This window comes from Rhinopithecus bieti, unplaced genomic scaffold, assembly GCF_001698545.2.
Source record: "Rhinopithecus bieti isolate Rb0 unplaced genomic scaffold, ASM169854v2 scaffold_1014, whole genome shotgun sequence".
Taxonomy (NCBI): domain Eukaryota; kingdom Metazoa; phylum Chordata; class Mammalia; order Primates; family Cercopithecidae; genus Rhinopithecus; species Rhinopithecus bieti.
In genome coordinates, this window is record NW_016803499.1 from 2787070 (window position 1) to 2813785 (window position 26716).

Sequence of the window (26716 nt, forward strand, 5' to 3'; positions counted from 1 at the left end):
CAAGATAATTGCTTGAACCCAGAAGGTAGAGGTTGCAGTGAGCCGAGATCACGCCACCCTGGGTGACAGAGAAAGACTCCAGCTCAAAAAAAAAAAAAAAAAAAAAAAAAAAAAAAAAAAAAAAAGAAAAAAAATCGCCAAATCCTTCACCCATGCCAGCCTCCCAGATGGGCTCCAGGTGGAGACAGAAACATGATATCTGGAGAGTGGCAGGGCTTGAGCAAGCTCACATCCATTGGGGTATCTTTAACCAGGGAGATTCAGGCCCAGATGAACCGAGCTTATTCTCTTTGCTTCGCTGCCTTTCCCTTCTGGGCTGGGATGACTCAGTTTCTGGGGCCAGAATCTCAGACCACTGGAGTCCGAAGGGCCCTGGGTGATGGTCCCAGCCAGTGGGGTCCAGAGATCCCTGGGGCTCTGAGCGGGGTGTGTCAGGGACTGTGACCAGGGGCTGGGGAGGCTCCGTCTGGCTGCCTCAAAGTAACTCCAAGCTTCTCTGCCATATATTTCCACTCCAGTCTGACTGCCGCCCATAGCAGAGATCAGAGACTGGCAGTGCCACCTCCCCAATCACATGGCAGGCCAGTGTCAGATCTGGGGATGTCCCCAGACCCTTGTCTCTGTTGAGGACTCTCCCCTGGTTTCCTTAGTGGGGTGGGAAAAGGAGCTACTGGTCTACCTGTAGCTGCCCTGACTCAGAGGGAGGAGGGAAGAATGGCAGGGGCTACCTGGTAGCTGTGATGTAGGAGCCCTGGCTTGGCACTGTGGTAGAGAGAAAGGAAAGGAGCAGCCTCCACAACTTGGCTGGGGTCCTGCTTGGGCTGCCACCACTCCTTCCACCTGCCACAGGGCTGTTTCACAGCAGCAAGGACATGGGCTCCATGAGGTAACCTGACAGACTTCAGGCAACGTCTACACCACAGAGCTGACCCTTTAGTATGGATGACCCTTTAGTATGGGTGCAGTCCCTCTCAGTTTGGCTAGGCTTTGGATATTTGAGAGTCTCTTCTCCAACTACAGTTAGATTGGAAGGAGAGCCACCGATCCACTCACCCACTTAACTTTTCATCCATCTCTCCATTCATCTTTCTAGCCTTCATTACAACCATCTGTGTAGCCATCCACATGTCCATCTGTTCATTGATCCATTCATTTACTTGTTTATTCCTCTATCCAACTGTTGGTCATTCATTCAAAGCCCTTTCTATCTATCCATCTACAAGTCCACCCACTCATTTATTCATCTTCCATCCACTGATTTACCTATTCATGCATCCATCCATCCATCCATCCATCCATCCATCCATCCATCTATCCATCCATCCATCCATCCATCCATCCAATCACCCATCACTCCTTCAATCATCCATCCATTCTACCTACGTTATTCTACCATCCATCCAAACACTTATCTGTGTTTACCTTTCTAGTCCTCACCCATTCACTCATCCTCCCATCCAACCATTTATCCATCATTCATCTACTCATCCACCTGTTAGTCCATGTACCAGTCTATCTGCTTATTGGTCATCCTTCTAACCACCCATCCATCTATCCATCCTCCCATCTTCACATCCCACTCATAAATGTGGCACTCTGTCCATCCGTCTGTCCACCTGTCCCACTGTCCATCCACCTATCCATTGATCCAGCCAAGCATCTATGGACAGATGCCACGAGGCTACCATTATTCATCACAGAGCCCAGAGTAACATTGTGTCTTGGATTATATGACTGCTCTTACTTGGTAGATGAAAATACTGAGATGAAATATGGGGGCAGCATACTTATTGGGAATAACTACTTAGGGTCAGAGAAGCCTGGGTTCAAATCCTGACTCTGTCATCTCATTAGCTCTGTGGTCTTGGGTCAGTCATTTACTTCTCTGTGCCTCAGTTTCTTCCTGTGTAAAACAAGAATAAGAACATCTAGAATAGTTATGGGAATTAAAGCTAACACATGTATTACGTTTCTTTACAACAAAATAAGTCCTTACTGAATTTGGCTCCCTGGAGGAATGATTGTTATAGGTGGGGCTGTGCTCATGGCTGGCTCCTAGGGACTTCTGGGCCCTGGCCCTGGCTGTGCAGATGGCCATTTGTTCTTCCTGTACAGCTGACTGGTGCCAGCAGCAGGGAGGCCTCTGGGGCCATCAGGGCCATCTGACGCTTGCGGCTCAGATATGGTCTTAGCCTGCAAGGCAAATTTGGTCTCCCCCACCCAGGGCTGGCGGCTGCAACCTGAGCCTACATCCCAGAGGCCTGTGGCCCATGCTCCCAGGATGCAGAGTTTCCCTTGGCCCCCTCTGCTGGCACGCCCCCACCCAAGCCCAGCTACTGGGCACAGGATGTGTGTGCAGTTGGAGCAGAACAGAAATCAGAGCTGGAGGCCTCTGAGCTGCTGTCTCTCCACCCACCAGGTAGGCCTGTCCCTTCCCCACGGTAGGTAAATACAGGGTTCTATTTACATGGCAACGTACGGGGCAGCCAGCGGTGGCAGGTCGGTGGCTTATGTAATGGCAGCGTGGCGCTTGGCAGCTCCGGGGTGCCGTGGGAAAGGGAGGTCTCCCTCATGATGTGACTTGTACCCTGGTCCCGCCCTTGGGGGTGACACCCCGTTTGGACCTGGTTGCCCCAGACAGCCCAGGCAGGCAAGAACGCCTGGGCACAAGGCCTCACCTGTTGCTTGTCTGCTGGGCTCCGGCCCTTCCTGCAGGACTTTGGGGAGACACGTATTGTCAGTTACAGCATTCACAAGGGCTTCCACCTCTAAAGACTCACCAGATGCCAACACAGCTTCCGTGCTTTGTCTCACTTCACCCTCCCTTTATAGATGGGGAGACACAGAGAAGCGTCTCCGTGTGCATAGGGTCTCGCTCTGCAACCATGCTCTAGGGCCGAAGCCACTGCTCTGGGCCCATTGTCCTCAGCCTGACCAGGGCTCTGCCTGGGTGCTCCATGGCTTTCCCAAGTCCCCTCCTCCTGGAGGATAGCAGGGCAGCCGAGTGCCAGGGGGCAAAGGACCCTTTCCCTCCTCTCACCATCCCAAGGCTCTAGCAGCTGTAAACACGACCCCCCACCTTGAACCGCTCTGCCTGAGGGACTCCTGGATGCCTCGTCCAAGCCAACTGGAGGCTACATGCTCTGGAAAGCCCTCCCTGACCTCCAAGTCCAAAGGTTGAGGCTCCCATGAGACCCCAAACCCACCTCTCTGGACTTCAGTCTCCTCTCTGCCACAGGCAAATAATGGCTTTGAACTTGGAGCCGTCTCACAGGTGAAAGGAGAAAATCACTGCAAAACTGCTCAGTATCCCACAGGCAGGAAGGGCTCAGCACCCGAAGTGTTCCAGCCATGTTCCGTGGCGGGCGGACGCTTCTACATCACCCGTCCTTGTCAGAAAGGCCTTCTGCAGGCAGCAGCTGCGTCTTGCTTCCCTTTGGTCCCTCTCTTGATGCAGGTCCACTGTGGAGAGAAGGGAAAAGCCGCCGGGCACCAGGTGGGTGGATGGGTGGACAATGGAAAGAATAAATGGACATGTGATCTGACGGCAGGAATGGAGGAAGCAGGGAGGGAAGGAGGACAGCAAGGCAGGGAAGGGAGAGGAGAAAAGAAAGCACCAGCCTTACAGCTCAGTCTACCCTGCAGTCCCTGGAGCCAGTCTGGGGCTATCCCAGCTCACCACACAGTTGCTGCCTGCCTTTGGTTCATGACTACCCCTCTCTGTGTCTAGTTTTAATTTTTTCATCTATCAAAGGGAACATAGCTGAGCTAGCCCACTCTGTAGTGCCCTTGTGAGGATTAAACAAAAGAATCATACAAGAGGCCTGTCATGGTACAAGGCCCTCAGTAAGTGACACTTGAGTGTCCTCCCTCCCTGAGCAAGCCGGCTCCAGTTCCCAGGGAGGCCAGGTAGCTGCACGGCCATTCCTGCACTGGGCGTTCCCCCTGCCCACCTCCCACGCTAGCCCTCCCCGCTTGCTTGTTAAAATCCCCTGGATCAGTGCCTCTCCCAGGTATGTCCTGCTTATGTAATCACCGCCTGAGCAGTTACACACCGACTTGAGCTCTTTGCTGGCTCCTGTTTACTCTTTGGCTCAGGGGAGAGTTCCATTCAGAAGAAATTGCTATTGCTTCTCAGCCTTCCCATGGGAAAGCAGCATTAGGGAGGGGTTCAGTGAGCCAGCAGGAGTGGGGGGAGTGGAGACAGGGGAGGAGCGGGGGGAGTGGAGACAGGGGAGGAGCGGGGGGAGTAGGCCCTCACACAGCTCAGGGCTTGCTCCATATGCACAGCTTGCCAGCTACTTTATCTCTTTAAAAACAAAAGTCTCAAAGAATTTTTTCACATGACCTCATTTTCTGATATACCTGAATATGGTTAAGAGAAAGGTGAATGATGACCTCATCCCGTTCCCTATTCATGAACTGTTACCATGTTTTGTTGCCTTTGCATTCATTCATGCATGTCTGCATGCATCTATATACACATCCATTAATCCATCTAGCCACCCATTGATCCATTCATCTATTCATCCATCTGTCCATACATTTATCCATCCATCTAGCCATCCACCTATACACTTATCCATCCACCCACCTCTCCATCCATCCATCCATCCATCCATCCATCCATCCATCCATCCACCTATACACTCATCCATCCACCTATCCATGTACACATCCATCCATCCATCCATCCATCCATCCATCCATCCATCCATCCATGTATCAATCCATTTATCCATTTATCTATCCATCCACCTATGCACCCACCCATCTACTCATCCATACACACACTCACCCGTCTACCCATCCATACACATACCCACCCAACCCTTCCTCCCTTCCATCACATAACATTTGTTGAATTAATAGTAAAAAAAATAGTGGACTGAGTGTCCTATGGCCTGGTTTCCATTCTCAGTGCAACCCCTGTGCTGAGGCCAAGTCTGGGAGTGACACCTACCCAGGTCTGAGTCTCAGATATGCCATTTTCTCTTTTGTTATTGGCCAAACTCTTTCCCTCTTTGAACCTCAGTGTCCTCATCTGCAAAACAGGGCAATAAGGATTATTGTCTTATTATTGGGAGGACATAAAAAGAATGTAGACTTGGGAGTTCTTGGAATCTTGTGAGCCTCCTGTGGGGGCTCTTCAGGTCCTGTGCTTTGGGTGGGGGTGCTAAGATGGTGCAAGAGGAAACCCTTGCTTTGGGGCTTCCTGTGCAGTGGAGCAGAGGAAGAACCAGCCAGAACTGGCGGGGTCTGTGTTGGATGGAGGTGGAGAAGATTGAGGGGCCTAGGCCGCAGAGGGGCACAGCCTCAGGATAGGTCTTGGTGGCCATGGTTGAAGGATTAGATTCAGGCTTTCAATGAGGGTAGATAGTGGCTGCATTGGTATTTTGGAAGAACCCCACTGTCTGCTGTGGAAGAAAACTAGTAAAGAGACTTGCAGTTGCCTGACTAGACCATGAGACTGAAGGGTAGGGGGTGACACTAAACTTCACAGACACTTTTCCTCCTGAATGCTGAAACTGTGCAGGCACCAGAATCACTGATTTAGGTCTCAGGTGACCTGGATCACACCAGATCTCTGGTCCTTCCGTAATATGGCATTTGTGCCTTATCTTCCCAGCCTGTGTCCCTGGCAGACATTGCTAATCAATTGCAGCTTTTTTTCCCCAGAGCCTAAAACTGTGCTGTCTAGTATGGTAGCCCCTGGCCATCATTTAAATATGGCTATTTAAATCTAAATCAATTAAAATTAAATAAAATTAACAATTCATTTGCTCAATTGCCACAGTCACCTTGTTTCGGTCTTTCTTTTTCAAATTTAGAGATGGGGTCTCGCCCTGTCACCCAGGCTGTATTGCAGTGGTGCAATCATCATAGCTCATTATAACACTGAACTTCTGGGCTCAGGCGATCCTCCAGCTTCTGCCTCTCAAGTAACCCAGACTAGAAGTGGGCATCACCAAGCCCAGATAATTTTTTTTTTTTTTTTTTTTTTTGAGACAGAGTCTTGCTCTGTCGCCCGGGCTGGAGTGCAGTGGCCAGATCTCAGCTCACTGCAAGCTCTGCCTCCTGGGTTTACACCATTCTCTTGCCTCAGCCTCCCATGTAGCTGGGACTACAGGCGCCTGCCACCTCGCCCAGCTAGTTTTTTGTATTTTTTAGTAGAGACGGGGTTTCACCATGTTAACCAGGATGGTCTCGATCTCCTGACCTCGTGATCTGCCCGTCTCAGCCTCCCAAAGTGCTGGGATTACAGGCTTGAGCCACCACGCCCGGCCCGATAATTTTTTATTTTTTGTAGAGATGGGGTCTCACTATGTTGCTCAGGCTGGTCTTGAATTCCTGGTCTGAAGCTGTCCTCTCACCTCAATCTCCTGAGTAACTGGGGCCACAGATGTGAGCTACCGTGCCCAGCCTACAGCCACATTTCAAGTGCTACTATAGCTATTGGGTACCAGATGGGACGGAGCAAGTACATAGCATTTCTGTTGTTAGAAGATTTCTGTTGGTCTGTGCTGACCTCAGCCAGGCTCCAAGCCAATTCTGGGTCAGTGAGGAGCTGGGAAGGACGACAAGCACCCTCTGCGCCTCCCTGGGCTAAGCAGTGGTGAATTCAGCCAAACTTGATTCCTCCCATGGTCATATCTCATGGCAGTTTTTCTTTCTACCTGAATTTTGCACATAAGGTCAGACTTTAAAAAAGCAAAGTCCTTCTGGGCTGACCCTTCTCAAGTTCACTTTCTTTTTGTCTCTCAAGAAAATTAAATAAAGGAAATAGGAAAAGCCCAGCTTTGCCATGTGGCCATAGATGTCACCTCAAGTGTCATTTCAGTCCTGAGCTCACCTGGCCTCTCCAGCCTCCGGAGGCTGCATGCTTCTATTTTTTTTTTACATCTATTTTTAGTGCCCCTGGGTGAATGTCATTGCCGCCAGAGGCTGACATTTCATACTCTGGGAATCTTGACCTGCTGCTGTTCCGTTGTCAGTCGAACCTGCTTTGTTATGCCCCAGAAGGAAAGAACAATGATCATTAATAATCGGCAACTTCTGGAAAATCGGAAATGGAACCTCTGTGATCCGAGGCTGCCCTTAACCCCAGCTGTGCTGCCTGCAGCGAGCACCACATGGCTGGTCTCCAGAAGGCTCCACAGTTGCCAGAAGGTTACACCCTGGGGCTGCCAGCTGGCCGAAGGAGGGCCGGTGGGCAGTAGGCAGTGGGCTGGGAGAGGGCAGACCTTGGCCCTCAGTCATGTGACTGGGGTGGAGGAGGTTGAGGCAGAGTGACAAGAACTTGGTGAGGAAAGTGTCCAACTGCATAGAGACTTGTGGCCCACCTCCAGAGACCAGCACAGGGGACACCCTCCGGGGGCAGGGTGGAGGACAGGTGGGAGGAGGGGAGGGTGCCTTGTTCTGGGTGGGTGGGTGGGGTCTCCCCTGGGCTGGGGAGTTCGATTCAGCCAAGTGTCTGAGCCCCTGACCCTGGGTGGGGTTCCGTGCTCGATATTGTGGGACACAGAGGGGAATGAGAACCGGGTAAGTGGTGGGAATTAGTGGGGGCCTGGAGGAGCCCTGGCCAGCTGCTGGCTCACGGGTGGGGACTCGTGGCTGCAAAACGTCACACCTGCTGGCAGGGAAGACGTTGTGGGTTCCCCCAACACAGACGACTCCTTCAACCCCTTTGGGAGTGCGGACGGAACTGGGACTGGCCTGGCCTTTAGGGAAGAGGGGCTGTGATTGTGTCTCAGGCTCAAGTCACCTTTGACAAGGGAAGCAAAGGTCTCGGGAACAATTCCTCCTTTTCACGCTGGGTGACCTGGCAGGAGCTCCTGCTGGAGCTGACGGAGATGGCGGCCCCTCCCAGGCAGCCCAAGACAAACATGCTGTAGGAAGTTCCCACGCTCCCAGGGCCTCTCGCCTGGAGCTTTTGCAGTTACCTCCCGGAGGCTGGGGCTGTGGAGGAGGGTGGGGCCTCAGGCACCTACAGGTGAGCCTGGAGTTCCAGGCCCTGGGGACACACCTGCTGAGCACCTACTCTGTGCCATGCATTTTGCAAACATCATCTTACTGAATCCTTAAAATGATCTTCCTAAACTAATATTATGATCTTCATTTAGAAATCTAAGGCTTGGAGAGGTTGTCAGCCAGGTCTCGGGGTAGCTCAGCTCAGGCTGGAGTGTGAGGCAGGCATCAGCCACCACAACCCAAGTAAGGGACAGAGTGGAGGGCCCTGGTGTTACCTATGCTTGCCGGCCAGACTCTCCCACTCTGGGGTCCTGCCAAAAAGCCAGTGTGGTCTCTGTAGCCCTGCCACCTCTCAGATTCTAGACTTCCAGGCAGCAAGTGCTCAGGAAATGCCTGTCCTCTCAAGTACGTATCTGACCAAGTCCTGCCCTCGCCAATCTCCCCGTCCCCCTGGGATCATTGCAGAGGAATGGGGAGTCAGGCCCACAGTCAGGGACTTGATTCTTGTGTCCTGAGGATGGACTGGCCCTCCCCACTCATTTATTCCACTGCCCACCTTGACCCCTACCAATCCATTGGTCTGTCCTTCTAGCCAACCTCTACCATCAATCCATCCACACTCATCTATCATCACCTTACCCACCAGCCACCTACACACACAGCATCCACCATCAATCTATCCACACTCACTTCTCCATCCATCACCTTACCCACCAGCCACCCATGCATGCAGCATCCACCATCAATCCATCCACAGCCATTCATCTACCATCACCTTACCTACCAGGCACCCATGCATGCAGCATCCATCCTTCATCTCACTGCCAGTCTATCTGTTCACCAGCCCAGCATCATCCATTGCTTATCTATCCATCCACTTACTCTTCAGGAGCCTGTTTTGTTGCCCCTCTGCCCACCCACTGATTTACCTGCACATCTATCAATACCCCGAATTCCTAGTGTCAGACGTCAAGTTGCAGAGGGGACACAAAGCAAGGCTGGCATTAATTCTGGGTGAAGTGACAAAAGTCAAATTGCTTAAAACTAAATCCTTTCAGTCTTGGCTTTGCAACCGCTCAGCCAGAGACACCTGTTCTTCCTTTCCTGGGAGAGAGGGTGGTGTTTGGGTGGGGAAGCATGAGCTTTGGAGTCAGACCTCTGCCAGAATTGAATCATGGGTCTGCGGTTTATTAGCTGCATGAGCTTGGATGAGTTAACCAGCTTTTCTACGTCTCCTAGAGTGTAAACTGTAATACCAGCACCTCTTCGCTGAGTCATTGTAACAATGAAATGCATGCAATAAATAATATGTGCTACTGATAGAATTAACGATCAGTTACAGAGACTGCATTAATTATGTCTGATTGTACTGACGGTGAGAGGTTTATTTTGCCTGTAATTAAGGAATGCCAACTTGATGAAAAACAATCTCTTTATACAATTTTTCATTGTTCAGGCTTTTTTTCTAAACAGCATATCCTCCACCCATTTTCAATCATACATTTCTTCTTTATTTGAGCAGTACTGATAACCGCTTTTAGATAAAAGGAAAACAAAACTCCCAGTGGAGATAAAGGAAGGGCCTTTTCCTTTGTCAGCTATCCTTGAGGGGAACACGCCGTGCTCCATGTGATTTTCCCATTGGAATGTGAAAAAAGAGGTGTGAAATATTTGTTCAGATCATTTCTCATTCATGAGGCATTCCAATAACCACAAGCGGTATTGGCCCTTTCACCCAGGCACACCCCGGAGGGAGCGACTAGTCAGTCTGATTAATCTGCGTCTGTGGGAGTGAAAGAGTCCTTGTGGCTGAACCGGGACAAGGACACTCATGTTCCACTGGTGCCGTGTGTCTAACCACGCCAACTGCTTGCCATAGTCACCGTGTGGCAGAGCATAGCCTCGTCTGGGGTGTGGCTCTTTCTGCTTCCTGCTGGGCTTCAGAGGCTGAACCCGAGGCTCTTGTGTGTTCCTAACACACGTGGCTTTATTCCCTCTCTTGAAGAGAAGCAAATATCCCATTTCAGAGGAGGAGACTGAGGGTCAGAGTGGATATGGGAAACTTACTCCATGTCACACCCAGAGGACACGTTTCAGGTCTGACACCAACATCCAGCTCTTGCTGCCACAGCCAGAAGTGTTACCATTCACCTGGTCACCCACCCCCAGGTCCCTGGTGTGTTTCTGAGCTGGCATGTGTCTGAGAAGGACGTCTCCCATGTCCGCACACCCATAATGTTTCCAAAATGTGATTATGGCTTAATGTGAGCTTCTCAGTTGAGACCCAGGCTCAGACCGGGTACCACGTCTGTCTCCTCTCAGTACAGCACTCCCACCTGGCCTGTACCTCTCCTCCAGAGCATCCCAATCCCAGTCTCTTGGTGTCTTTGATGCCAACACCTCTGTGTGAGTGACCTCTAGTCTTGTAGCAGAACACAGACTCCTGGCAGGAGATTTGGATGACACTAGGTGTGGTAGCTGATTTGAAATGGCATCTACTGATCCTCACCTCTCACTATTCACATCCTTGTGTAGCTTCCTCCCATCTTGAATAAGACTGAGCTTGTAACCAACAGGATATTGTGGAAAGGATGGAGTGTGACTCTCCAGGCCATATCATAAAAGGCCTGTGGCTTCTGTCTTTCTTTCTTCAATTTTGATGTCCCTCATGTTGTGAGGACCCTTAAGCAACCCACTAGAAAGGTCCATGTAGCAAGGACCTGAGGTTTCCTGCCCATAGCTGTGTGAGTGTGCCATCTTGGAAGTGGACCCCCTAGCCCCAGTCCAGCCTTCAGATAAAACTGCAGCCCTGGCCAACATCCTGACTGTGCCAGATGAGCCAGAATCACCCAGCTAAGCCACTCCCAGATCCCTGGCCCACAGGAACTGCAAGAGGTAATTAACGTGCTGAGTTTGGGGTTGTTCGTGATGAGCAACAGATCACCAACGTATGAGGTGGGAATCCTGCTCTGTGTCTTAGTAGTTTAGTAGCCTGGATCAGGTGACTCCCTGGGAGCCTCAGTTTCCTCCTCTGTCAGACAGGATAGAATTCATAATAGCTCCCTGAGAGATCTGTGCTGAGAACTAAATGGTGTTCATGTCAGGTGCCCTGCATTGGGCCTGGCCTCCTGAAGTCCACATGATTATGCTGCACTTATTTTGTTGCAGCCACATTTGCCTGTGTGGGCCCTGGCTTTCCTGCCTGGGCATCAACACCCCACCAGCAGGACACTTTTTTACATGCCTCTTATGCCCTGATGTGCACACTCTCTCACACACATGCTGGCACATGCATGCTCACACACACACTCACACAATCACACACACACACAACCTCATGCACTCACCCAGCCCAGGGCTCAGCACAGCACTTAAGGGAGCACAGTGGGTTTTTGGTCACTGCTGTAGAACCAGTGAATGAAGTGAACAGTTTCTTTCTTTTTTTTCCAATTAAAAATGTTGCCAGGTGTGGTGGCTCACACCTGTAATCCCAGCTCTTTGGGAGGCCGAGGTGGGCTGATCACTTGAGGTCAGGAGTTCGAGACCAGCCTGGCCAACATGGTGAAATCCTGTCTCTACTAAAAATACACAGATTGGCTGGGGTGGTGACATGCACCTGTAATCCCAGCTACTTGGGAGGCTGAGACAGGAGAATCGCTTGAACCTGGGAGGCAGAGGCTGCAGTGAGCTGAGATCCTGCCACTGCACACCAACCTGGGTGAGAGTGAGGCTCCATCTCAAAAAAATTTAATCATGGTAAAATATGCATAATATAATATTTATCATTTTAATCATTTATTAGTGTATGGCTCTGTGGCATTAAAGTACATTCAACCATCATGATGTTTGTACAATCATCATCACCATTCATCTCTAGAACTTTCTCATCTTCCAAACTAGAACTCTACCCGTTAAACACTAACTCCTTCTTCCACATTCCTTAGCCCCTGGCACCCACCATTCTGACTTCTGTCTCCATGAATCTGACCACTCCAGGGACTTCGTGTTAGTGGAATACCGCAGTGCCTGTCCTACTGGGACTGGCTTATTCCTCTCAGCTTAATGTCATAGCGGGTGTTGGATTCTCCTTCCTTTCGAAGGCACAACCATGTCCATAGTGAATGGTGTTTCCCCTGGTGTTCCCCTCCCTCCCACTGTGAGATCTTTGAGGGCAGGCATGATCTCTCCTGGTTGTCTGTCTCCAGCCCCTCTCTTGGAACCCGGCTCTGAGTAAGCCTGATACAAGAAGTATTTGTGGAAGAAATGAAGCAAGTCCAGCCCCTGGGGTTTGTGTCCTGGTCCTACCATTCCTTGGGTGGGGTGCCGAGGCAGGTGGCTTGTTCTCCTCCAGTCTCCGCTTCCTAGTCTATAACATCAGGATGGAGACCCGTTCATGGGGCTGCCATAGGCTTCAAGCCTGGTAACCATGCTCAGAAACAGTGGGATGCATGGGGGACACAGAAGCTCCTGGCTCATCCCCTGGCTCCCTGGCTTGTCCCAAAGCAATGACACCCATTTGTCTGACCCAAGCCTGACTCTGGTCTGCCACTCCGGCAGGAGACTGGGGTGGTGGTTGTTGCCTTAGTTTCACATGGCGGCACAGGATACTTTAATTACTGCCCATCCCCCGAGATAAGGTTCCTGGGTCCCACATTGCTGGTACCTGGTAATTCCATCGATAAGCCCCTGGGGCCAAGCTGAGACATCTTACGCCCAAGAATGCTGAGTGAAAACCACAGTCGGGGAAGAATTAGATCCAAATTCGCAAGGTGTGATTTCAGCTATGCGCTGATAACTTCTATGGTGGCTACAGGCTCTGGAATTCCAACTATCTGCTGAGGCAAGGGCGAGGAAAGAGCACTGGAATTGGAGTCAGGAGAGCCAGCTTTGTGCTCAGCCAAGGCTGTGACCCCGGACAAGTCATCTGATGTGACAACATGGGCTGCAGGAGCAGACAGCCTGGATTAAATCTCAGGTCTGCCACTGGTTACTGAGGTGGCCTTGGGGACCTTGTTGAGCTGCTCTGTGCCTCAGTTTTCCCATCTGGAAAATTGGGATAATGACGGTTTCTACCCTTTCTATGGACCTAAGTACCCCTTGAGCTTTTGTGGCTTTATTCCTCTAATACATATACAGATGGAGAATTCGTCTTTCCATGGTGGGGAGCTTCCTGAAAGGTTCCTTCCAAATCTCCAGTAAGCCCAGTCCCCTGAGCTCCGGACAGCTGACCTCTACCTGCATCCTCACGTGGGTGGCTCGTGGGCACCATGCACCTGGCATTTCCCCCATGGGCTCTTGTTTCAGCTTCACTGCCCCTGATTCCTGTCCTTGATTCTCCCTCAGCAAATGGCCATTGTCTACCCAGGTGCTCAGGCCAGGACCTCGCCACCCTCCTGTCCTGCATCCACACACATGGACCCAGTTCATCACCCAAGACCAGGGGCAGATCTTCCCTCTGTGGGGTCTCTTAAATCCTTCCACCTAACTTACTCAGATGATGGCATTTTAGTTAGGCCACTGCCTGACTGAGTCTTGGGAGGGACAAGCACTGGGACCAGAATCTTGTCTGGAAGCAAGGCTCAGAGGCTCCTTCCCCAAGGAGGTGGGCACAGCTCATGCTGAGCCTAGTGAGGTTGCCCTGGAGGCCTGGGTGTTTCCCTGCCTCCATCCTCACCTGCTGCTGTCCATTCTGTACACGACACCATTTGAAGTCCTGAAATCGAGCTGCCACGGGGCCTCTCCAGACATACCTGCCCTAGCTGTCACACACCAGCCTCGCTGCATTCCTCCCAGTGCCTCCAGTGACTCAGGCCCTGCCGGCCCCAGGGCCTTTGTACGTGCTGTTTGTCCTGCTGGGAGTGGCTTTGCCTCCATCCCACACTGCGGGCTCCTTCTCAATCTCAGGGTTTCCCCGGAGAGCCTCTGCACCGCTTTTCCCGGGCAGGTGAGGGGCTCTGTTCCTGCTCCTCGCCGGCCGTTCCCCTCACTGACACACTTTGTCATTGCTGATTTGCTTCCCCACCTTCAGAGTCTGCCTCTCCCACAAAATAAGCTCCACGAGGGCAGGGACTGTGTCCTTTGGGGTCAGCGGTGGCTCCCACAGTGGTGCTGAATGGACACTTGTTGGATGAGTGAGTGAATGAATGAATGGCTGGGAATGATGACCCTGGGCTGCAGGGAACAAGGTTTCTCCAGCTGGAGTCCAGTCACTGCCTCAGCAGTCTCCACGGGTGCCCGTGTCCACCCTGGACCTGAGGAAGTGGCCGCAGTGTGCACCGCTGGACCGGGATGACGGAAGGCCTGTGTTGGGGTTGGGGCCAGGGCTGTCGTCTTTTCTCTTTTGGTTTCCCCACCACGAGGCTCTGCAGTGAGCTTGGAGGAGCTCTTTGTGGGCCTCCGCTCTCACAGACACCCATTCACTCCCACCTGTCCCTGCCCTGAGGCCCTGCCTCAGTCTGGCCTAGCAGGAGTCCTCTGCACTCCTGACTGACCGCTCCGTCAGACGCCCGGGGCAACAGCGTTTACTCTGCCTGCCATGGCTTCAGGGGACAGTGGATGGGGTCTCCCCAGCTCATAGGGGGTCTTGCTGGGGGTCTGCAGGGCTGTTCCTATAGGCCCATTCCTGTCAAATCTGACCATGTCACTCTCAGCCTAGAACACTCAATGGCTCCCACAGCCCTCCTGATGAAGTCATTGCTGTTTGCCATAGCCTTCCAGAAACTTCTTGGCTGCCCCCTCCCCATTCTCCAACCTTACCTCTTTCCATCCCTCCATCCCTCGCCTCTCATTGTCCAGGGATCCTGAACACCCTGTGCTTCCCCAAACCTCTCCCGCTTCCAGGCCTCTGCACACGCAGCTCCCTCTGCTTCTCTAGCCATCCAGGAATGGGCCAGTGACAGCGCCCTGTGCTTCCCACACCGTCACCTCTTCTGGGGCTCAGAGGGTTCAAAGTCCCACTTCCCAGTCTCCCTGAGACCATGGAACTCGATGCCTGCAGGTCACATCCAGCCTGCGGCGGCTGGAACCAAATGTGAGTGCTCTGCATTCCTTCCCATGGCTGGAGGCGGCCCAGATCCTCGAGCCAATGCGGGGGGACACCCATCAAGGATGGCCTCTGTGACAGTGTGACGAGAGTGGGGAAAGGTCTTTGCAGCATGAGGGTTCTGAGATCTGCGGGTGTGTCTGTTGCCTGAGCACAGCCGAGCTCATCCAGGCTCACTCAAGGTCCTGCTCTAGAGATCTTTCCCTGGGGAGTTTGCTGGTCCTGCCTGGGTGGTATCAGGTGCCCCCCTGGGCTTCCCCAGCTCTTGGCCTTTGCCACCATGGCCCACTTTGCTTGCATAGCCCTCTCAGGGGACAATCTCCTGGCCTGGCTGAGGGAGCTCTGGGGGCGAGCCCCGGGCCCACCCTGCTTGCACCTCCAGCTCCAGGGCCCTGCTCGCACCTCCAGCTCTAGGGCCTTGCTCGAGCCTGGTCCTCCCGGGGCTCATGCCCCGCCTGCTGAGCCTGCTGAGAGACTGCCCTTGGCAGGTCCCCCTCCCCGGTGCCCGCGTGCACATTCTTCCTTCCAGAGGAATGTCCCAGACCCAGGTTCCCACAGAGGTGCCTGAACTGAGGGGAGTGACTCTCTGGACCCTGGCTGTTGTTCTGCTGCAGAAAAAGCCATTCTTTTGAATTCTGCTGAGTGAGCTCACAAACGGGGCATAACCGAGACAGGGGAATGCCTGGGTCGCCGCGCAGTCACCGGGCAGGGTTGCCCTCTCCTGTGGGTCAGCAAAAACGGTGTCAAGTGAAACCCATTCTAATTAAAGGGAACATTAAGCAGGGGCCTTTTAAACATGGCCATTTCCTAAAGTTCTCTCTTGATACCAATTAATTCCCAGAGGGAAGAGTGGAGGTGAGGGGCGGGGGAGGCAGCTGAAAGCCCTGGGAGAGCCTGGTCCCCCACCTCCAAATACTCACTCTGCATTTATCTAGAAATCCATCTCAGCAGTCATTTAAAGACCCCAGGAAAACTTCTCCAGGCTCCAGCTCCCCAACTGTCTAATGAATGCTGCCCCACGCCACCACCCTCCCCCCACTTTCTGGGAAAAGAGATGAAAACCAGAGGGGCCAAAAACATCGCTGAGATGTGAACTGGCCGAGAGACGGTACTGGGGAGGATTGGTCAAGTGGTGGCTGGGTCGTATAGATCCACCAACCCCCTTGCAGAGGGGTTGAAGAAGGCATTCCTTCAATAATTGTAAAAGGTACATTTTTAGAAACCAAGAAGGTCTTGCTTCTGTGACTTGGGACTGAGGGTGAACTGGACACCTGGCTCTGTGCCACCACCATGAGAAACGAAAAGGAGCCAAATCCCTGTTTCCATGCATTCTAGGAGAGAGACTCAGAGACAATGGCTCTGGTCGCCATTGGTGGAGTGATTTTCATGTGCCAGGTACTAGCACCCACCTCATCAGCCCACCAGGGTCTGACCCTCCTCTCTGCCTTCTTGGCTGAGATAGTTGGAAAACTGCAGTAACTACCACCATGTGCACCATGTACGTCACTGTGCTCCAGATGATAAATCATGCCTTGCTCTGCCTCCATTTCTATGTGTGTGCGATAGACAAAGACAGAAAGACAGAGAGAGGAGGACAGCTGTCTCATCCTCCCTGTGTGCTAGTTACTACAATTTTCCAACTCTCTTGGCTGAAAGTAGCCAGAGAGCAGAAAGGAGGGTTGGACTCCGGTGGGCTTCACGTAGGCTTCATGATAAGGCGAGGAGTTCATCTAATTTAGAAGAGTGGTTCAGACCCCAAACACCCTGAATCCATCAGTTTCCTGAGCATTAAAGTGAGGATTCTGCAATCAATTAGTTATGTCTGCCATGAGAACAGCATGGCACAGCCATACATAACCTGTGTGCTGGGGGCCTGAGCAGGCACTGCTCTAAAATGGAAACTGAAGTGGTGTTTGAGGAAAAATTATGAAAGCAACTGGATAAAGCCATTGAACTTTCTTATCTCAAGGGCCTGAAGTAGCTTGTGACATGTCCTGAGATAAGAACCCACACTGTCCCAACCCATTGCCCGGGTCACCCGATGGCCTCAGACACCTGTGAAAGCTAAACCCAAATCTGTGAACCACACCCTCTAGCTTTATGGCACTCCCAGCCTCCAGCCTCTCCCTTGGGCCCCACGTGGCTGCCAGCTCACTGCCTATAGTGCATTTCAGTTAAGCCATCGTCTGAGTAAGCCTTGAAAGGGGCCAAAGCTGGGACACGAATCCTGTCCGGAAGAAAGGTCCAGGGGTTTCTGGTCCAAGGAGGTGGGCACGGCTCATGCTGAGCAGCCGAGGTTCCCTGACTTTCTGTGTCTGCTCCAGCCTCTGCATGCACCTGTTGCTTCTGCTTGGGCTGGTTCCCCTCGCCTGGGCAGCCTGGAAAGCTTCTAGCTCTGCAGCACTCACAGCAAAGCCCCCTGCCCTCCCTGGCCCAGCTCCTCTGAACTCCAGCAGCCTCTCGGATAGCCCCATGCTTTGCACTGATCTCACTGTGTTGTAAACAATCTGTATGCGAAGACTCTCTCTCCTCGGCTCCATTCCTGGGGCCCGTCACAGAATGACTGAGTCTCACCTTTGTACCACCCCCTGCCAGCCATTGTCTCTGAGTCTCTCTCCCAGAATGCATGGAAGCAGGGATTTGGTTCCTTTTCGTTTCTCATGGTGCCGGCACAGGGCCAGGTGTCCAGTTCACCCTCAGTCCCAAGTCACAGAAGCAAGGCCCTCTTGGTTTCTAAAAACGTAACTTTTGCAATTGTTGAAGGAATGTCTTCTTCAACCCCTCTGCAAGGCTCTGGAGGACCTTGGTAGGTGGCTCTACCAGTGTGGATGGATGGGGTCCCTCTCTGCCCCAGGAGCAGCAGGGGCCTCCAGGCAGCCTTCTGTGTTGCTCCTTGTGGGAGAAATTCTTACTTGGGGCGCCAGCCAGCAAAGCAGAGAGGCAGGTACCTGTTTTAGTGCTATAGGGCTTGGCCTGGACACCCTCTGTCATGTGTGTGATATTCATAGCACAATGTCAAGATCAGCATCTGATCACCATCCATGGCTTCTTAAACACGTACTATGCGCCAGGCACTGAGCTACGCCCTTTTTAATGCATCACTTAGTTCACTCTCTCACAACTTGCTGGCATCAATCTTGCTTTACTGTTGGGGAATGGGAGGCCCAGAGAGGTGGTGCAAAGCAGTAATTTGAACCAAGACCTCACTCCTGCTCTCCACAGCTCATGCTCTCACTGTGGCACCTGCTAATTCTGTAGCACCCAAGCAGGTCTGGGGGTCCCCTGCCCCCATCCCAGGAGGAACCCAAGCCTCAGGAACCTCCTCAGGAAAGGCCCCATGGGCCATGACCTTCGAAGATCCCCCAGAGGCCACCGGCAGGCATACCTGTATTAGTTGTCTGTCGGCATAACAAATCGCCACCAACTCAATAGCTTACCACAACCCCAGTTGCGGGTTCAAAGTGCTGCAGGTCAGACATCCAGGCAGGCACTGCTTGGTGGGTCTTCTGCGCGTGGTCTCACATGCTGAAAGTCAGGGTGTCAGCCAGACTGGGTTCCTTCTGGGGGATCTGGGGAAGAATCTGCATCTACGCTAATTTGTGTTGTTGGCCGAATGCAGTTGCTTGCAGTTGTAGTTGTAGGATTGACGTCCCTGTTTCCTGCTGGTTGTCGGCTGGGGTCATTCTCAGCTCCCTTGGTTGCCCACATTCCTTGCCACGTGGGCCCCTTCCTTTCCCAAATCAGCAGTGGTTCTCATCGTCCAATTCCCAACTTCCACTTTGGGAAACAGATGGAGAAAACACCCTACTTGTAAAAGGCTAATGTGATGCGGTCAGGCCCATCAGGTTAGTGTCCGTTTCTCAAAATGAACAAGTCAACGGTGCCATCAAACACAATCCTATCATAGAGCAGAGCTCATCATATTCACAGTGGCAGGGACTGTGTAGGGCATGTACACCAGGGGTGTGGGTCTGGGGACCATCGTAGAATTCTGCCTCCCACAATTTTAAAAATTAATCCAGCATCAGTGCTTACTTTTCCAGAGAAGCTCACACCATATTGGGCTGGGGTGGGGCATGGAGAGGGCCACTGGCTTCACACAGCCTTCATTCAGAATCCTGGCTCTGATCTCCAACAACTGATGGCCTCGAAGAAGCAGCCTGACTGTTCTGGGCCTCAGTTTACTCATCTGTAAAATGGAGTGAAGGCCACTTGGCAGGGCAGCTGGAAGGTTAAATGGGATCATGCACGTAGAAATTTTGGCAGAGCCTGACCCTGGGGGCCTGGGCAATAGATGATGCTGCTGTGCATGATTTTTTAGAACAACCCAGCCTTCTGTTTTGTTTGAAGTAGGGTGGGATCAATGAAAAGCATGTTTTTAGGCTCAAACACATCTGAGTCCACATCAGGAATCTTCCAGAGTCCAACTGTGGCCAGCGAGGCCCTGAGTACTGGACAGGAGACATGCCGTGTGCTGACCAGTGCCCACATGCTGGTGGCTGCAACCTGGGCTGGCTGCTCACCAGTTGCTCACAGTGGGCATGGTCAGGGCCCAGCCTGATCCATCAGAGCAGGAGGGTTGGGCATGGAGTTGTGGCAGGTGGAACATCATACGCCCATGCCATTGGAGCTGTGGTCCCTCCTTGGCAGTGCTCTGAGGGAAACTGGCACACCTGTGCCCCTCCCTTTAGAGTCTTTGGCTTCCTCATTGTGTCTTAATGCAAAAGAGCAGCCAGACTGGTATGGATGATGGGAGGAGCCTTTTGGCTCAGACAAGGAGTGTCAGAGAAGGGGTCACAAAGACAGCTCTGTGGGCTAAGCCAAAAGCAGTATAGGGTAATGTTAGGAGCAGGTCTTGGTGCAACTGCCTGGGTGTGCCTCTAGGTTCCACTGCTAACTTGCTATGTGACTGAGCTACTCTACACTTTAGTTTTCTCCTCTGTAAAATGGGAATAACAGTCGTCCTAGCTCATAAAATTGTCACAAGAATTAAATGAAATATTGTTGGAACACCACTGACATGTGGTGCTTGTTCAGTACAAGTTATCCTCACCATTATCATCATCACCACCATCATCATCATCATCACCACCACCATCATTACCATCAACACCATTACCATTATCACCATCATCATCATCACCACCATCACCACCATCATCATCACCACCATCATCACCACCACCATCATCACACCACCATCACCATCATCACCACCACCATCATCATCACCATCACCATCACCATCATCACAACATCATCACCACCACACCATCATCACCACCATCACCATCATCCCAGCCGTCACCGACCATCACCATCATCACCACCGTCACCACCATCACCATCATCCACCACCATGTCAGCCACCATCACCACCACCATCACACACCATCACCATCATCATCATCACCACTATCATCACCATCACTGTCATCCCACCATCATATCACCATCACCATCCATCACAATCATCACCACCACAAAAAACATCATCAACTACCACCATCATCATCAAACATTAACATCCTCACCTCACCATCATTACCACCATCACATCACAACCACCATTCATCATATCACCACCTCACAACCCACCATCACCCTACCACATGCATCATCGCTATCATCATCATTACCACCATCATCACATCATCATCATCACCCACCATCATTCTCATCACCATAATCATCCTCATCCTCCTCCTCGTCATCATATCACCACCATCATCTCGATCATCACCATCATAATCATATAATCATCTTTACCATCACCTACATTATCCATCATCATCTCATTATCACTATCGCCTTCATCACTATTACTGTCATCGTCATCATCATCATCATTACCATTTCCTTTCCATCATCACCATCACTATCATGATTACCATCAACGCCATCATTATCACCATCATCACTATCATCACCATCACCATCACAAACTCGTCATGATTTAACAGGTGGGCTGGCACTCTGAATGTTGAAGACAGAGGGAGAAAATCAAGCTGGGACAGTCAGATTTCTACAGTCCTCCCCAGCAGGACCCAGGTGGGCTGTTGGGGGTCCCGGAAGCAGATATCAGCCCAAAAGATGAGCTTTGATAATCAGAGTGAGGCTATGGTGAGACTGAGTGACACAAAAGAATCTAGGGTTGTTGGAATGCTGACAGCAGACAAAAGTGAGATGAGGTATCTCCTGACACCACCCCCTTCCATCTGCTCTCAGACGGGGCTCTTTGGAGAGGATCTGGAAGGCAAAACTGAGGTCTTATGCTACCTCCACCTCTATGTAACCTCAGACAGGCTTCATCTTGTGTCCTGGCCTCAGTTTCCTCATCTTTAAAATGGGGACACATCAGGATCTGCCCTCAGCAAGTTGCTGGGGGCCTGCCTTGAGCATCCGGTAGGTGGCGTTAATGGCTGGTGGTTGGGTTGGGGGAGGCTCCCACAGGGGCTCTGGAGGCCCCAGTAGGGCACTGGGGAGACCTCCCCTGATTCCCTGGGGGCAGAGCAGAACTCTTGTCTTTGCAGGAGCTGCAGATTCTGCCTTGGGTATCTTAGAAGCTTTGCACAGGCATCTCCAGCTCAGCAGGAACCAAATGCCATCCTGTCTCCCCACCTCACTGGTGTCACCATCTTCCTGGGAGCTGTTTGCATACCCCTCTCCTTGGCCCTCACCTTTAATTTGTCCCTGAGTCCTATCAGGGTCACCCTCTATCTCACCACCATCTCCCACCTAGGTGAGCATGGGAACCTCCTCTCACACTCCCTCCAATTCCCCTCCACTGCGGTTGGGGGAGGCTTCTAAAATGCCAAATATAGCCCGGTCTCTGCAATTTGCAGGGTCCTCAGCCCTCGGGATAACGTCCAAACCCCTGACAAACCTGTGAAGCCCCTCGAGTTCCTGTGGGTCTGGGGCTAGCTCTGGGCTGCAGCCCTGTCTCTGGTCGCAGTCCAGCTTCCACCAGGGTCCAGGGGCACTGAGCTGCCATCCCTCTTTCCCCTCTGCTGGCTCCTCCTGACTGCCGTCTTCCCCTGGCCTCTCTATGCTTCCTGCTGGCATTGATAACAGTGTCCTGGAGAGCTGGGCAGGGAGGGCTGCCTCGGGTTCCTACTGTGTGCCCCACCTAGCGCCGGGCTTGACCCTTAGCAAGTGCTCAGTACACCCATGTGGAATTGGGGCGTGAGGGTAAAGGGAGGAAGAGGGAAGGGCCAAGAGCTCCCTGTGCTCAATGAAGAGTGGGACTTGAGCAAGTACCCATTTTTAGTACCTCCCAAGATGTGTACAAGAGGCCTGGGGCCAGCAGAACCCCTTGCCCCTGCCCATCCCCCTCCAGTCTGTGGGGGTCCACTCCCAGCTGCCCAGCCGTGAGGCCTCCGTGGCTCAGCTCCTTATCTGTTAAGTGAGGACAGGGGTCGTACCCCTCACAGCGATACCACGTGGGTTACATAACTTGTTCTTAGGGTTCCTGGCTTGCAAGAAACCCCTAAGAATGTTCTATACTCCTAGGCCCACTATTATTCTTAATATTACCCAGGAAAGGGTGGAGAAGCAAGTAAATAAATGAATAGGTGACCGAATGAACGAATGAATAGCACCCTAGCCCCATGGTCTCCTGGGGCTTCAGGATCCTTGAGGAGGTTGGCTGTGTAGGTTCCCCTCCAGTAGGACCCAGGTGAGCTGGGGAGTCTTAACTCACCCAGGGCAGGTCTTAAGGTTGGGCATAACCATGTGTGGGCTCTGCCCTGGCCTTACTTAACCAAGAGAGGGAAATGCTGGCAGGGAAGAAAGTCCTGCCCACCAGACAGCCCCATCCACCTGGGCTAGACCCATCCCCAAGGAGCCCCACCCACCTGAGCTAGCCCCACCCCCAAGGAGCCCCACCCACCTGGGCTAGCCCCACCCCCAAGGAACCCCACCCAACTGGGCTAGCCCCACTCACAAGCGGCCCCACCCACCTGGGTTAGTCCCACCCAGCAGGCAGCTCCGCCTACCTTGGCTATCCCCCTCAGTTCTTGACTTGATTCTCCTGTTATTGTCCTGCAAACCCACATCCCTACAAAGCAGGAAAGTGTGCCTGGGAGAGGCCATGTGAGTGGCGAGCCAGCCCAAAGCCAGGCGTCCAGGGTCTCCCTCACCTGAAGCTGACTTTTTCCCCACCTTGGACAGAGGGCGGGAGATGCCATCCCCACTGAACCCAGTGCTTTCACCAGCCATATTAGCTCCCACCCACCCCCTGTCATGGAAGCCTCGGCTGTCACACCTGCAGGGCTGGGGCATGCGTGGCCTCAGGGATGGCCTGTTCAGCTGCTGAGTGACTCGGGTCCGGTGCCTCACCACCTGCTGAGCTCTGTGTGCTTTCTGGGCACTTCTGCTCATTGCCTTTGGGCTCAGTGAAGAGTCTGGAGTTTATCTGGAGTGAGGTGGTCAGGACTTGGTGAGATCTGAGCAGGTAAGAAGCAGGGTCTTTCTTATGTTTTAAGGAGAGCTCTGTGGCTGCTGGGTGGGGGATCAGCTGGAGGGGCAGGAGGGCAGCAGGTGACTCATTACAAGGCTGGGGCCATCATCCTGTGAGAGCCGGGCATGACCAGTGCAGGCCGGTGGGGTTGAGGGTACAGACCAGTAGGACCACAGACGGCTCAGGAGTGACCAAGCCCCTGCTGAGCTGCCCAGGGCCCCTCCCACCTGGAGCCCCCCAAGGTGGTGCTATATAGCCAGAGGCCTCCAGGCCCCACCCAAGACAGCCCAGCTGGCTTCTGCCCAGCCACTGTCACACACAGAGGGCAGCTGTCCCCACGGTCCCTAGAGGCGGCTGAGGACCACTGTGCCTGGAGTCCTCTGTGGCTATAAACCAGGAGGAGAAGGCAGCCCACCCCCTTCCCCAGAGACGGGGAGGCTGGGGCTGCCTCGTGGATTTTGGCAGGTCCCAGCTTCCAGGATTGTGAGGTGAAGACGCGAAGGGACCCTGGAGGTCATGGGGACCCAGGCACAGAGCGGCGGCCTCTCATCCTCCCCATGGTCAAGGAGGTTGCTGCCTTCCCGGGATGGGTTATGAAAGGTAGGATCCTCCTTCTCTTCAGAGTCCACTCAGGAGCAGGAAAGTTCATCTCAGACCCTAAATCCAGCCACGTCACGCCACGCTTAACACCTCTTACAACTTCCCCCGGCACTTAGGACAGCATCTGGCTCCTTCCCTCGGCTCGTGGCCCTCAGGGTCTGCGTCACACACACCCCAGCTCTCCCGACGGGTCTCTGCACTCGCTGTTGCCACTGCCTGGAGCAGTCTTTCTCCTGGTGTCATCGTCTCCGTGGTGCGTCCTTCCTGACCTTCCACCTCCACCAGGTGCCGACACTTCCCCGACGCCGGTATCCTCTTCTCGTGGGTGGGTGAATGCCACCTGCTGATGTCTGATTTATTCATTGGTTTTCTTGTCTGTTGTCTGTCCCCACCGGGGACAGGGACTGGTCACTCATGTTCATCCGGCAGACCGGACACTTCGTGGAGGGCTCCAAAGCTGGCACATCCTGGGGCCTCCTCTGTCTCTCCCAGGCCCTGTGTGTTGCGGTGAGAGGAGCATTTGTGTCTCTGTGGTTTGCTGCTGGAGCTAATGACCTGGAGAGAAACAAGGGAGAAAAGGGTGTCCAGACAGGTGCAGGGCTCAGCCAGGAGGCAGAAGACGTGAATGTGTCCCGGGCCAGTGTCACCAGGCACTCTGTGTGGCACTGGGAACAGGGATTCTGGGAGTCAGTCTGTAAGGGTGGCGGGCATTGCTCCTCTGGGAGAAGCCTTTCCAGTGGGCGTTGAGCAGGCCGTTAGCTCGTGCCCTGAGAAGGTGCATGGGTGGCCTGGGGTCTCCACGGAAATTACATGGGCGCGCATGGGTGTGGCTCTGCATTCACGTGGGCGAGGACTTCTGACTGGTGCCGGGGCACTCTGCATGACCCTGGCAGAATCAGGCTGCCCCAACTGTGGAAGGGGAAGAAGAGCATGCCTGACCCCCCACCCAGAACCGCACCCCTCACTGCTCCACCTGGGGCTGCCTCTGGGGGTGGCTGGGTCCTGGCTGACTGTGGTGACAGTTGAGGCCAGGGGTGGGGTGGGGCATGGGAGTTAAGAGGACTGGCCAGGTGGGGCATACTGTGTGCCCACCCCCAGTGTCAGGAACTTCCCCCTCCTCCTCCACCCCCTCGTCCTCCTCCTCCTCATCATCCTCACTTGTTGAGGATGTCCTGTGTGCCAGGTGGTTTATATGTCCAGCCTCATTTAATCCTCAGAATGACTCCACGAGGTAGCTACTAAAACCCCCACTTAACAGATGAGGAAACTGAGGCCCAAAGAAGCTCAGCAAGTTGCCTAAGGTCCAAGCTTCCTCTCACAACTCTCCTACCCTCTCCTCTTCCTTCTCCTCTCTCCCATTCTTCCCTGCCTCTTCCTTAACTAGACAATTTTTTATCGAGCATCTCCCAGGTGCAGGCATGAGCCAGGTGCAGGGAAGATCACGATGACCCAGCTCCTTCTGGTCCTTTCCTTAGCTGGTTAGAGGCTGGGAGGACACGCAAGTTCAGCTCCAGCCGATTGGGGCATTGGTGGTAGCCCCTGGAGAACTTGTGCAATGGGGCTATGAGGCTGAATCTGGCTCCAGGAAAGCATGTTGCAATCCACGAGTGATGTCTGCCATGCGCACAGGCATGGAGAGTGAGGCACCTGTGCTGTCTTCTCATAGACCCTAGACTGGTGGGGCCTCTGAAACGCACCCAGACACTGTGCTGGGTGTGCTGCATAGCCCTCCTAACCAATTCAGTATTTTTCTCTCCATTTTCCAGGGAGAAATCAGAATCTAAGGTGCCAGAATGTAAGGTTCCTGTTGGAACCCAGGCTCCAGGGTCCCTAGTTTTCTGTGACATCATGCTGCAGGACCCTGTTTCTCTCTTTGCTTTGGCTGCTGGGTAGCTCAGAAGGGAGCTTTAGGCTTGCCCTCAGCCACCACATTAGCTCAGGGGTTTGGGCATTTTTGTCGCCGGCTCCTTTGGGCTCTTTGTCCTCCCTGCTGTGCTTCCCGAGGAGCAGGCCGGATGTAAGTTATCAGCTATAAATAAAACCAAGACTTCCGTTCTGGCTCTCACTCTAGTTTCCTGGTGCATTTTTTTTTTTTTAAGTTCTTAATCAAGGGAGGGGGTACTCCTGACTGAAGATGACATCAGCATCAGCTGGACCTGGGGGGCAGGCCCCCAGCCCCCAGGCCCGTGTGGGCCCTGAATGCCCCCATTATGAGGGGTAACCTCATTACACAAGACGCGCTGCACGGCGGAATTTCAAATGGGGTTTTGTGGTTTCTGCCCTTTGCAGCAGAGCACACACAGGCAGCTGCGGTCGCCTGGCTTCCTCTCCCGCCGCAGTCCTGGCGCCTGGCCAGCTGGTGACCACCCCTTCCACCATGAGTCAGTTTCATTCTTAACTCTCTGACTCAGGTCCCTTTAAAGGGACAGCAGAATCCATTCGTTCCAAGCAAGGAGGGAGAGGTGAAGAACCTGCCTGGGAGGGGAGTTGGGGGTTAAGGGGAAGCTTGGGGGTCCCAGGCAGGCAGCTGGGTGAGCAGCCGTGCCTTACTCCCCTACCCCAGACACCCACGATGGAGGGGCTTTCCTGTCTATTCCAAGGGAGAGGGACCTGTGACTTCCCCAAAGCTGACTGTGTGCAAG

At 53.0% G+C, this 26716-nt stretch overlaps 1 protein-coding gene across 1 annotated transcript; it reads left to right on the forward strand.

The window, feature by feature from the left end:
- Window positions 1-23013: 23013 nt before the first annotated feature.
- On the forward strand, window positions 23014-26139 carry LOC108538741 (myeloma-overexpressed gene protein). Its single transcript, XM_017886978.1, is given in 6 exon segments — window positions 23014-23468; window positions 23940-24074; window positions 24191-24712; window positions 24714-25110; window positions 25112-25187; window positions 25190-26139. Coding segments are annotated over 4 exon segments (747 nt in total). The 5' UTR covers window positions 23014-23468; window positions 23940-24074; window positions 24191-24488; the 3' UTR covers window positions 25240-26139.
- Window positions 26140-26716: the final 577 nt, after the last annotated feature.